The sequence below is a fragment of the Sebastes umbrosus genome, chromosome 8 (assembly GCF_015220745.1).
Source record: "Sebastes umbrosus isolate fSebUmb1 chromosome 8, fSebUmb1.pri, whole genome shotgun sequence".
Lineage (NCBI taxonomy): Eukaryota > Metazoa > Chordata > Actinopteri > Perciformes > Sebastidae > Sebastes > Sebastes umbrosus.
This window is the reverse complement of record NC_051276.1, coordinates 18,277,051-18,290,136: the sequence shown is the minus strand read 5'-3', so window position 1 is coordinate 18,290,136 and position 13,086 is coordinate 18,277,051. Positions and strand designations below refer to the sequence as shown.

The 13,086-nt window shown below is 40.1% G+C and overlaps 1 protein-coding gene across 13 annotated transcripts in view; it reads left to right on the top strand.

Annotated features, from left to right (window-relative positions):
* mef2cb (myocyte enhancer factor 2cb) overlaps nt 1-10,306 on the top strand; it is a 76,432-nt gene extending 66,126 nt beyond the window's left edge. For all 13 annotated transcript variants that reach the window (XM_037778238.1, XM_037778235.1, XM_037778248.1 and 10 more), the window contains 4 exons: nt 3,563-3,735; nt 5,114-5,243; nt 6,108-6,243; nt 6,499-10,306. In XM_037778238.1, the coding sequence (XP_037634166.1) occupies nt 3,563-3,735; nt 5,114-5,243; nt 6,108-6,243; nt 6,499-6,841 (782 nt within the window). In that variant the 3' untranslated portion in view covers nt 6,842-10,306. The remainder of the gene's footprint in view (nt 1-3,562; nt 3,736-5,113; nt 5,244-6,107; nt 6,244-6,498) is intronic.
* Nucleotides 10,307-13,086: the final 2,780 nt, after the last annotated feature.

Genomic DNA, 13,086 nt, shown 5'->3' with positions numbered 1-13,086 from the left:
GGTTCAGACTTTGATTCTCACAAATAGGCGTTTTGGTCACATGAGGTTCGGATTACCATGGTTACTCGTCTCCAACCGGCAAGGAGGCTCTCAGGAAGCGACGACGTAAATTACAGTTCAGTGCGTCCGAAAAGATTTATACACACAAAAGTATGTTGAACGATAGTACGCCTGTTGGGTATGTAGTGCTTAGTATGTGATTTCCATGGTTTCCACCTTTATGAGAATAGTCCATTTGAACAGGCTGCTTCACAAGTCATGACACAAACTGACATTTTTAAAAATGTCATAGCTATAGTTGTCATAGTTACTTTCATTTTCTTCTTTTGTATATTGTTTATAATAATTAAAAAGTTGCAATAAGCATAAAATCCTTCTCTATTTTTTAAGGGAACAAGGCGAAGTCCATTTTTTGTTGTTAGTTGCCTAGCAACACTGTTGTGATGACTTTAAACTACTTGAACTGCAAGTATATCATGTACTTGACTTCCCTTGTAGAAGATACAAACTTAAGAGTTCCTGTTCTTTGCAGCATTAGCATGAAGATGTTTCAATCATATCTGGAGATAATCAGTGGGATTTGGCTTCTAAATTGAATTGAAACACAGGCTTTTTGTTCATCCTGTGCAAATGCAGCGTGAAACCCAGACATGGGGGTGAAGTCTAAATCACACGAGATCCCCAGGTAATTCTAGTCCAGTGCAAATAGGGCATGTTACAGAAAAGGCTGAGTCATCATGTCTCTTCTATGTGAAATATTGTGCGAAGTGTGTACGTGCGTGCGTACATTCGCTCATTTATAAACCGTATGTGTTCAATCTGTCAACTCCTTTGTTTGGCTAGGAGAGAGCGCGAGGTGAGGAGAGATACAGAACGTGAGTGAAGGGGTAGAAAGGGAGCTGATGGTGGGAGCTCCGGACCGAGGCCCCAGCTTGTAAAAACCTCCCACCTCCCATTTGTGCAATTATGTAGCTGTCATCTATATGCTCCGATCAGCACTTCGCTCGCTGCGAAGAATTAACGGGAAACTCTTGTCACCTCTCGCACCAATTACTCCCGCAAACGAGTTGCATACAAGCTCCATCTCGAAGACATCTCTGGTCAAAAACACACAGAAACACGAGCTAAAAAGCATACGTACAAGAACTGACAAGGAGTCAGGTTCAGCAGATCAAACAATGTGTGTCTCAATCTTGGCACCAACTGTACAAGTTGCAAGCGCGAGCGTGACACCTTGGTTCAGTTGGAGAATTCAGGGTTGAATGCACATTTGGCCAAACCGCAACGGAAGAGTGTGTGTGTATGGGGAATAGAACGGAGCGCGCCTGTTAGACCACAACAGGACATCAGAAATTTGTTCAGTAACAGTAAAATGTACATGAGTTTAACCACACCTCTCCTTTGTGTCTGTGTGTGTCTGTGTGTGTGTGTGTGTGTGTGTGTGTGTGTGTGTGACACAGAGAGAGAGAGAGAGAGAGAGAATGAAGACTCTAGGGGTGGCTTGTCAAACACATGTATCTCCAAGTACGCTAACTTGTAACCATGGCACCTACAGAGACAGATTGCAATCCTTCAGCTTTGACCTCAGCTGTCCCCTTCACACCTCAGAAATAGCAAAAAGCTGTTTATCTGCATCTCAGATCAGATGTTGTTCTCTATGAATGTGTGAGCAGCAAAACAGCCTCCTGGCTGGGCTATGTTTAATTTTGGTGCTTCCTGTAAACGGTTGACGCCAGCCTGTGCCGCAGCTCGACCGTGCAAAGTAGCATTAGAAGAAGAGAGTCGAAAATGAACTCTGGATGTCTTCGGCTGATATGATGGTCGAGCCAACGTGTCCCTATTGAATGCAACTGTCCTAAAATCAGTGTGATCGAGCTGCGGAATAGAAAGATTTGAGTCACAGCCCTGGCTTCATTAGCTTAATTAGCCAATGATTTTACTTTTGAAGTGCTTAAGGACAGGCCTGTGCCACTCATGATCATAGCCGTCTAGCAGATAATTGACTGGACTGCAGCCATCTCCACAGGGTGGCAATACACAGATGTCTGATTAACTGTCACCGAGATGAAGTCTGTGTCATCTTGACCAAAGTGTGTATTAATGTCTCTCTATAGCTCTGTTTTTTTTTTTTATTCATCTGTAGAGAAACACTGATGTACTTCCTGCTGGGTTATTTACCAAAGTGTGCATATGTGCGGCGTGTCTGCGTGTTTTATGTGTGTGTGAGGTCTCATTCATCTGTCTCCACATGCACCCACTCAATCTCACAAAGGGCCAGCCATGAGAATGAGAGAGCGGGAAAACTGAAGAGGCAGCTGCCTCTTTGCTAATGTGAGACTGACACTGGAACTAAGAGGGTCCAATACAAAACACACACGTGCATCCATATGCATGGCTCGAACGTACAAGTCGCACTGTGCTTATGTACACTGAGAGTGACAGAAAAATGGTGCTCATGCAAAATCATGCACATGCAGAATTATATACAGCAAAACATACAATAACGCACAAAGTCTACGTTGTTAACATCAACTTGTACATGCTCACACATCATGCCAGCAGAGGCACAAACACATCCACACTCCGGCAGTCTCACACACACTGTTTTTCTCATTTTCTCTCACCGCTAGCGGCCGTTTACTCTTCAGATTGTTCAAATTGAGCTTTTGAGACTTTTCATTTCCAAACAACAAAAACCTCGCTCTCAAATTAAACAAAGATCAGCGCAGGGAAATTGCCCAGGAAGACATCTGCGACTCATTTTCCCCCGGAGTATATGATTAGGAAATTCATTTATGTCTAACGTATAATTCCTGCCCGTCTTTCAAGTGGGAACGTCCACACAGTGCCCTGTGTTCTACCCCTTGGAAGAAGAAGGAAGGAGAAGTAAGGGGAAAAACAGCCTGCGGGATTGGGTTAGAAACAAAGACTATGTTGCTTGCAAGAATGCTCCACTCTCCGTTTTTTTTTTTTTTTTAATGATGTTGCTGGGATTTCGCCCCACCGTGTTTTTCGAGGAGGAAACGGGTGCCGCACTTGGCCCCTCCATATTTAGGGGACTGCAGATCTGGTGGCAATCCCAAAGCAGGGTCTTTGTCTGGAAGAACCACACATGTGTTTAGCTCTGATGGCCAAATGATGGGTCCCATCCCTCTGTGGTTTTGCTACCCGTAATTAGATGTTTTTACACGATTCGCTGGCTGTTGCAGGGCACATGTAGCCTTAACTGACAGTGACAGAGGTGGAGGGTGAGGTCCTCTCAAGTGGGTGCCTGCCTTCATTGTACGGCTGCCAAGCAAACAGTGGTGATCATCAAGGCGAAAAAACTGTGCGCTTGTTTGACTATCTGCCCCCGCCAGTGTGCATAAAACACCATTTATATATGTCTTCAGACTGGTGAAGTAATAAAATGTCTACCGCAGGAAGTAGAGATGAGAGCAAATGGATTCCTGTAGTTCTTCATTAGGCTCCACTGTCATGAACAGCAGGATTTCAGAAGCAGGTTTAATCACATATTCAAGTATATTTAATATTTCTCTGTTCCTTTTCTCTGTTCTCCCAGGAAATGGATATGGGAACCATCGCAACTCGCCAGGTCTGCTGGTCTCTCCGGGTGGCATGAACAAGAACATGCAGGCCAAGTCTCCCCCGCCCATGAACTTAGGCATGAACAACCGCAAACCTGACCTACGTGTGCTCATCCCCCCCGGCGTCAAGAACAACATGCCCTCCATCGTGAGTAATCTTTCTCTTTCCATCTCCCTACTGTATATCTTCCTATCTATGGGTGTGTGTGTGTTTGCTATTGTTGATTTCCTTTCATGTCCCATCTCCTGCTTTCATCTCTCCGTATCAGACTTGGGTTGATGAGGTTATGTTTGCGATACGCGTGACTTTTGGTACATGACATTTTTTTTGTTGTTTTCCCATGTGCCTCGGCATCTTCTTAAAAATTTACTTCTCGCCCAAGTCTGATATACTGTCAGATATATTTCCTCTGCTGTGTGTGTGTGTGTGTGTGTGTGTGTGTGTGCGTAGGTGGGCGCTTATAGGCCCTGATATTTCTTTCTCCTCTCTTTCTAAGGTGCGTTAAGTTAGTAGAGTTAAAATAGTTCTTAGCGTCCTCTTTTTTAGTTCTGTGTCCGTTGGCTCAGTCCTACAGCAGCTCCATCCCTAGATCCACCACTTCTATATTCTTACTAATTTGAATTTATTACCCTCCCCCTTTTAATGCCGTCAGTCTGAGGATGTCGATCTGCTATTGGTAAGTCAGACTGCCACTCTGATTTAGAAATCAAAACAACCTTAAAAGGGCCTTAAAATCTGAAACTTGAAAGGTTTACTAAAAAGAAACTGGTTAAGATAGTTGTCAAAATGTGCCTTGTAGAACGTCTGACGTCTTAATTTGCATTCATTTTTTCCATCACTACTGAGATTATTACAGCTCGATTTTTGAGAAAAGCGGTCCCGACTCCAGAGTAACTTTCACCTTTATTGTTGCTGACTCTGCTGAAGGCTCCAATGTCACCTCTCGTGACATTTTGTGAGGGCACGTAGTGCCATCCAGTGGTGTGTCAGAGCAAAAGCAGCCTGGCCTCTTTTTCTGCCTCAGCCCTTGTGTATCTACTCCACCCTTCCTTCCTTTTATCTTTTCTTCTCACGCCACTCACGTACAGATCGCAGTGTTTGTTACTCAGAATGTAGAAACGAAGGGCAACAAAAGAGTAGGCTACTCTTTAATTTTGCATCAAAACGGCATTATTTTTCTGCCAAACCCTCCCCTCTTCGGCTACAGTAAAGTGCCTCTCCCTTGCCGTCGCTACCCTGCGTTGCCTTGGAGACCGATGGTGTTACTATAGCGACAGTGGGCCCTCGGAAAGGGTGGTAAATGATAGGGTTGGCAGGGTTCAGCCGTGCCGCATGTCAAGTGATTAATTTCCCCAGAAGTTGGCATCACATTCATTCTCTCAGCATCTGTTGAGTGAAAGAAAGAAAATGAAAGAAAAAAAAAAAAAACTTTCTTGGTTTATTGCAGTTTTTTGTTTGTTTTGTCTGGGAGTTGATTTCATGTTCTCTCTCTTGCTCTCTGTGTCTTTCCTTTCCTCTGTCACAGAACCAGAGAATAAACAACTCCCAGTCTGCTCAGTCATTGGCCACCCCAGTGGTCTCAGTAGCAACTCCCACTCTTCCAGGACAAGGCATGGGCGGCTACCCATCTGCCATCTCTACTTCTTATGGTACCGGTACGTACTGTGTGATCTTTATACTAGGGATGAACCGATCAGACCTTTTCAGTCCCGATACCTGGTCTTTGGGTATCGAGCGATACGGAGTACCGATCCGATAGCGTTTAATTAATAAGCTGTATGCCTCACTGTGTTGAAGTGACTGGGATCATTATTTTATGTGTCAGGCAACATCAGGCTTGACTTAAGCATTGCTTTACAAACTTTGTAAAACAAAATGTTACACTGTAAATACATCGATATACATTCTTTGAATTTTTATTTATTATTAAAATACCAGCATGCTGGTAAAATCTTTAAAATTAACAGGAATTACAATTCAAGTGTAAACCTTTTTTTGCAGCAACAAATTGGTCAAAAAGTAAACAGGAATTTAAATGTCAGTATATAATGTATATAGTATATAAACATAGAATTGAATTGAATAGATCAGCCCCATTGTCACCAATACCTGATCAGTATACATCAGTATTGGCCCAATATCCGATTCACTATCAGTGCATCCCTACTTTGTACTATTCAATAACATATGCTAATTACGTTCTATATGTTTAAGATAATGTAGCGTAGTATAGTTTCAGTTACACTGCACTATACCCAAATAACACAACAAATCAAGTGTAAAAATTATTATTTGACTCGTTTGAAGTGTTTCTTTTGAAATCTACTTCCCAAATGTAAGTGTTATACAACGGTCTAACACCAGAGGGTGCTATCACCACACCAACAAACACATTCATGTAACATCACAGCAGCATTTATCCGAGCTGCCTTCTCTTTGCCACTTTGCTTCAACTTCTGTGAATGACCTCTAATCTTCATCCTCCTCTTCCTTTTCTTCCCCGTGTGTTTTGCACACAGAGTATTCCCTGAATAGTGCAGACCTGTCCTCCCTGTCTGGCTTCAACAGCGGCAGCTCCCTTCACCTCGGCTCAATGAGCGGGTGGCAGCAGCAACACCTTCAGAACATGCAGCATTCAGCCCTCGGCCAGCTAGGGTGAGTGCACTGAACTTAATTTGAGGTGTTGTGTTGTTGTGAAACGCATGATGTGGCACACGAATCACAAGAGATTATTTGTTGAGTCCTTTTTCAACTTTCACTTGCAAGGTCCGACACAAATATCACACCTCCCTGTTTTCATGAATATGAGTGTGTGTGTATGCTTGCATGCATGTTTGCGTGTGACTTTAAAATCACTTCTTGCTCTGTAACTCTGTAACCCCCTTTTTGCGTTTCCTTTCCCTCCTACAGAAATTGCTCTAGCTCTCACTTATGTCAGGGTTCAAATCTCTCCCTGCCCTCTGCTCAAAGCCTGCACATCAAGTCCGAACCTGTTTCTCCTCCTAGAGATCGCACCAGCAGCACGGGGGGCTACGGCGGAGTACCGCAACCCCAGAACCCCTCGTCCCGCCAGGACTCGGGACGCTCCCCCGTCGATAGCCTGAGCAGTTGTAGCAGCTCTCACGAGGGCAGCGACCGCGACGAGCACAGGAACGAGTTCCACTCACCTCTGGGACTGGGCCGGCCCACCCTGGACGAGCGCGAGAGCCCCTCCATCAAACGGGTGCGGCTCTCAGAAGGATGGGCGACATGATAGCTCCATCCTCTCCCCGGCAGTGCCCCCCGAGTTACCCTGAGCCCCCACCCGACAACGCAGCGTTACGATGCCCCCCACCCCCAAAGTCAGCTCCCGTCCTCCTCCTCCTCTCACTCGATATCACGAGTCCCTCACCGCCCCGACCCCATGGCCTCTCTCCTTTTATCTCTTTAACGCTGAAGGAAAGAAAAAGGGACAGCCCTTTTCAAAAATATGTTTGTAATTTCATTTTTTTTTTATTTTCTTTTTGCTGAGTGTGTGTGCTATACATATTGACATTATATAAACCAGTGGGGTGTTGTAATGGGGGGTTTGGGAGGGTGGGTGTCGGTTGGGTTCGGGATCTGGGGGTATTTTTGTTGGGGAACTATGCATAAATATGTATCGTGTGTGGATAAAAAGAATCACGTATGCATATATATTTACACGTGTGTGTATGTGTACATATATGCATATCAACAAATAAACAAAAAAAATAGTCAGGTACTCTGTTTCATAAAACGTACTTACACTTTGCCTCAGCGGTATATCAGTGACTAGAGACAAAAAAAAGAAAAAAAAAACATTAACATGAGAGTGTGTGTGTGTCCAATGGAAAACACCTTAGCACTTGAGTTGGACAAACAATACATGTGTACAGTGTCGGTTTCATTGCTATATACCTTCTCTGCAGTTCTCCCTTGCAAAAATGTGTGTTAACATTAGATGATGTCATGTTGCAGGTTCAACGTATTTATGTAAATAGAGGGTCAAGGGGGGGAGGGTCAGGGGTCAAAAGTTGCCAGACATTACAAGATTTATTTACTCACTAAATGAAAAAGCTATTATGCAACATTTGAAGGATTGTACAGGTAAAACAGGCCGACCCGATGCTATAGAGGCGTGGAACCTTTTGATGATTTTAGCGCTCAACCTTAAAGAACGGAGCTGAGCGAGGACCACCCTTTGATCTGAGAGCTGCGTTAGTGTAATCAAGAAAAACTCTGGATCTAGTATTAATATTCAAGTATTAATAAACAAAAAAAAGGAAAAATAAAAAACAATTGTACGATACACTTGCTTATATTTTCATATGAAAGGAATACAATGCAAAGCATTTTTGTGGCTTTTTGTAGTTTCTATAAGCCAGAATGTGTTTTTTGATAGCTTTGCTAATAAGAGACGGATAGTTCACCCAGAGGGGGGAAATGAAAGGGCGTCGCAGCCCTAAGCCATGAAAAACAGACTGAGATCCAATGCTTTGCTGAACTGTTTTATCTTTGTAGAGGTTTGTTTTTAAACGTGTATTTCTAATTATATATAATAATGGTAATATTAAGATTCTTTAAAAAAAAAATCTGTGAAATTAACATGCTTGTGTATAGCTTTCTAATATATAAATATATATACTAATGATTTTTTTTTTGTTGGTTTCTTAGTGGAGTTTCTATGTGCAGTTGCACATGTTGTCTGGTTTGTTTCATTTGAGCCCTGAGCGGTGCTGTTCGGGCGTGTATTTAGTCTAACCTTAAAAACCAGCTGGAAAGCATTGCCAGGTGTGTTTGTGTGTGACGGAGGAAAAGACAGGCCTGAATGCGGAAAACACATCCTGTTAGTGGGAAAATGTCATGAGACTGGAACTGGGGATGACACGGAAATAAATGTTGACACATGATGTACACGGTTGTCATACTGATGAGGAAATATGACTGTCCCTCCAATCCACATCTAGATGCATTTGAATGCATCAGATATTTCATTCTTAACCTTAATTATCTAATTTAATACTGTATAGTTAATCTCATAAAACCTGTTTTTGACATTAGCATCGTTCAGTTCCATTTCAAATCTTCACCACAATCTTAGCACAAGCCCAATCTATACAATTTTTCTTTTGAATCATATTTATGTAATGTAATTTAAGTGCATTGTGATTAATTATCCCCAATCATTTGCAAACCTAATTCGATTCGGCGTCGTCCTCATGTTCCACTCTTCAAAAACAGGGTTCCAAATCATTTAACCACATGTCACATGACAGTTTGGCGTCAGATACAAAAAGGACAAATTGATCATGCTGGTATGAAAGAAGCACAATTGTTTTATTTTCAATAAATAGCTGTTTTTGATTTACTCTTTTTTAAAACAATGAAACTAGCCACATATCTCTCTGCCTCCCACTCCCGTATCTGCTGTCACTTAAGTGTTATAATATTTCTGTGTGCATATTTCATGCAGGTTCACTATGTTGTTACTGTATACAGTCTGTGTAGTCAAACAGGGGCAGAGCCTCTATAATGGTGTTCTTCTCTTCTTCTTTTTTTTTTTTTTTTAATTCAATACAAAAAGGTTGAGAAAAAAAAAATAAACATGATGTTTCAGGCGGCATAAGTGTGGAGAAAACCAAAGCCAGTGGCATTTCTGTGTTGTAAAATTCAACTTTTATTTTCACATTCATTTTATGGTTTTTGCAAGCATTGAAACAAGACAATAAAAAGAATTTGCTCAAAAATGTACAATTGGTTTCACATTTCAATTTCAGTCAGTCAAATGTAGCTTCGGATGTCAACACCAAACCACAGTAATTCACCTGTTTTGTTGCTCATTTGTCTCCCTGTGCATTGGAAAACGTATTTGGTATTTACAATTTGTAGAATCATTCAGGCCTGATCATGTGAGACGCATTCTTGCTGTCCACTTGATCAAAGCCCACCACACACAGTAATTATCATGCTCACTGATTGAAATAATGCCAACATGTCCTGACGGTTGATTAGAGTGTAGTTTTGACAACAATTTGAACCAAAGACACAGAGAAAACTTGTCTTCATATTTGTTTTTTTTCTTCTTCTTCTTCTTCTTCTTGTGTTTGTTAAATTTGAAGGCGTTCTTTTTCATCACCTGTTGATCAGTTGTTCTTTGTCATTATTATAATAGACTAAATGTTGGTACCTCAAAATTTGACCCAAGCAGTACCTCAGCTGATGTTTTGATAACAGTGAAAAGGGGAGACCATACACCTGTACAGCCATGTGTAATAACCATGTAATACCATTGCTTAAGGTCCCTACATTCACATATGGGATTCTCTGTTGCTCCACCGTGTTTGTGGTTTATTTAAGTTGTATTCAAAAGCTGAAAAAGACATTTTTTAAAAAGAGTAATATGTTAAAAAATGCTTAAAAAGTCAGTCTGTAGTATCAAATGTAGCTTGTATAAACCTGAAAACGGGGGAAGGTTTGGAACTAATGTTTTCTGGAACGCGACAGCGGCTTTCAGCGGCATAAGCTGGCCTTTGTCGCCTCTTGAGACTAAGATGGTATTAAATTAAATCCACATCTCTGTAACTCAAGGGACTTGATTCAGCTGTATGTAGTGAAAAACGTATGAGGATGAAATAAAAAGTCTCCTCTACTGGAGGGGAAGGCTATTTGTATTTTGCAGAGATTTCAGTAAAGTTACTGGCTTTCTTAGTTATCCTGATGTGACTTGGTGTGATTTCATTGTGTTTGACTTGTTTCTGCATGCAAACTCCAAACGGTGGATACTTTCATATTGAGCAGACTTCAAAAAAGCAAAAAACAGAAACACATCAACATGAAAATCTTCCATCAGTGCATGGTGTCCATAAAGCAGCTCCACTTTAAGACAAGACATTGAAATAATGACAAAGGCATCATTTTCACATTTGCTTCTTTTCCATTTAGATTTAACAAATGTGGCATTCTGACATAAGTATTCATACTGAAGACATTTATTTGACATTTAAAGCCAAGGTTTATCTCACTTATCATTACAGTTGCATCATCTCTCTCTCAGTGATACATCATTATGCCATATAGACAATATGCATGGACCTTACATTCACAGGGGAAAAAACACATGTTCATAAACAATGCAAACACAGTGATCTGCTCATATAAGATGATGAGAAGAAGAAGGAGGAGAAGGAGGAGGAGGAGGAGAAGAAGAAGAAGAAGCTTTAACAATCTCAATCTGACGCACAGAAACTAGTGGAGCTGTTCAGAACTGCGTATTAAAGAATAATGACGGTGGATGACGCACTTCTGGCTTCTGAAAATACAATAATCAGTAACAACAGTTACACATTTATTAAGAGGTGATGGTGTGATTTAACTACGTTGTCAACACGAAAACACTGATTATAAAAATTAGACTGCATGGCTCGCGTTTAGATATTTTTTCTTCACCTAAAAATTATCAAGTGTTTCTTTTTCTTTATCATTTATAGCTGATAAAAAAAAAAATTAAAATGCAAGCAAAACAAAAATAGGCTATATGTTTGGAGCTTTTCGAGCCTGTCCTGTTTTTTTCCTCCAAAGTATCCCTATTGCAACTTATTTGTATAATATCTATGATTTTTATGGGATAATTGTTTTGTTTTTCGTTAGCATCTTTGATACGTCATATGTGTTTTGAAAAAGCAGGCTCACGTGATTAACAGGTGCGACTCAAATCAAATCTTTATTGTGTCATGTTGACTCCTCAGAAGACAAACCGAGCTTCAAGTGAAGATGCGTTCATCTTCTAAATTAATTTCAGTTTCGGACACATGTTTATGAACTCGGTGTGTGTGTGTGTGTGTGTGTGTGTGTGTCCGCTTTAATTGAATCATCAATTAGGCTACATTAAATTATTTTAAAAGAAAAAAGTGTGCTATGGTGTGTTTATGGAAAGTACCTGTAAAAGTAGGCCTATACCTGTAGGATGAAGTACATTTAAACACGTTCATGTTTCATTATCAATGATTCATTTCAATTTTAGTTGTAAAAGCAACACAGAACTGCAATTCGTTCGAAATGAATCACAATTAAACTCCAGCTTTATTTGGTGTGTTTGCGTCTCTTCCTATTAAATTATTAATTTGGGATTGAGATTTTCCATCAGAAAGAAACCTTAATAGTCCTATGTACATTTTCAGTATCTTATTATATTAATTGAATTCGATTATTTTCTTTTTAAAATCACGCAAAACAGAAAACAATGTGATATAACGTTTGTTGCCTCAAAAAAGCAGATTAAACACAATTTACATTTATTTTTTTTATCTCACATGTAATGTAACGACAGACACAAACACGCACCTTTATCATTGTAATTGTGCACAAAATCGAAGATAACGAAATCATAATTCCAGTTAAATCATTTTTACAGTTTAGAGCAGGCTGTAATGGAGAAAGTATTCTCTTAAAAACGCTTTATAATACTAGATTTACAACACTCATTTGTTAGTTTATATGACATCACTGTAACGGTGTATATTTATTTGCTGTATTACAGCAATATTCCGATAGGGATCTGTGTGTCTATGCTGCTATAAGCAGTGAGTTTTATGGTTTAGAGTTTATAGTATTTTTTTTTTTATCTCGTCAATATTCCTGCAGTATATAAATTCTTTTTAACTGTCTTGGTGGACTAGGCTACTATAATTCGTTTTTTTGCAGGTTTTTAATTAGGCCTCACTCCATGAAGTCCCTCCACTGCTTTATTATAGGCTGCATTACGATTCTAGTGAATTTGAAGGGTTAATTCCAGTCGCCTGTGGTGAAGAAGGCTGATAAAAGTCACTGGAAGGCACAAAATAATTTATTATCTGTCTGAAATAATCGATTGTGACAACAGTTCTCACAGTTTCTCAAAAGGTCAGACTGATGCAAAAAAATACGTCACCGTTTGAACTGGCAAACAGGTCGCTTAAATCTGATCAAGTTCTTGTTAATAAACGCATGTACAGATGCGAGGCAAATCAAAAACATAAGGAAGATCAGAGAATGTGAAAGAAACAAGCACAATAAAGTCTTTATCTAAATATCTCTTTTTTTTTTAAAACAAGACAGCATATTTGAATTAACTAATAATAAAAATAAAATAAATAAATAATGTTTTAACCTAAACTGTAATAGAAGTATAGCCATGCAGGAATATGTCCCAGTTTTAGTGCGGCATTCTGCAGGATCAGGTATAACATGTTATATGACTGGGCTGTGGCAATTTAGGCTTTCAGCAAAAAAAAAAAAAAACACATCTGTATTTTAAGATGCATGCACTCTTTATGGAATTTTACTCGTATTAATTTGGGTGGGGTGTGTCAGCAGGTGTACAATGTACTTCATTGAATTACTTCAGACATGAATTTACTTCAGAATTTATCTATTCTTTTGTTATTATACTGTTTAACTTGCACCAACAAAACCAAAGCAAATTCCTAGTGTTCACTTCTAACACCTGACAATAAACACCAT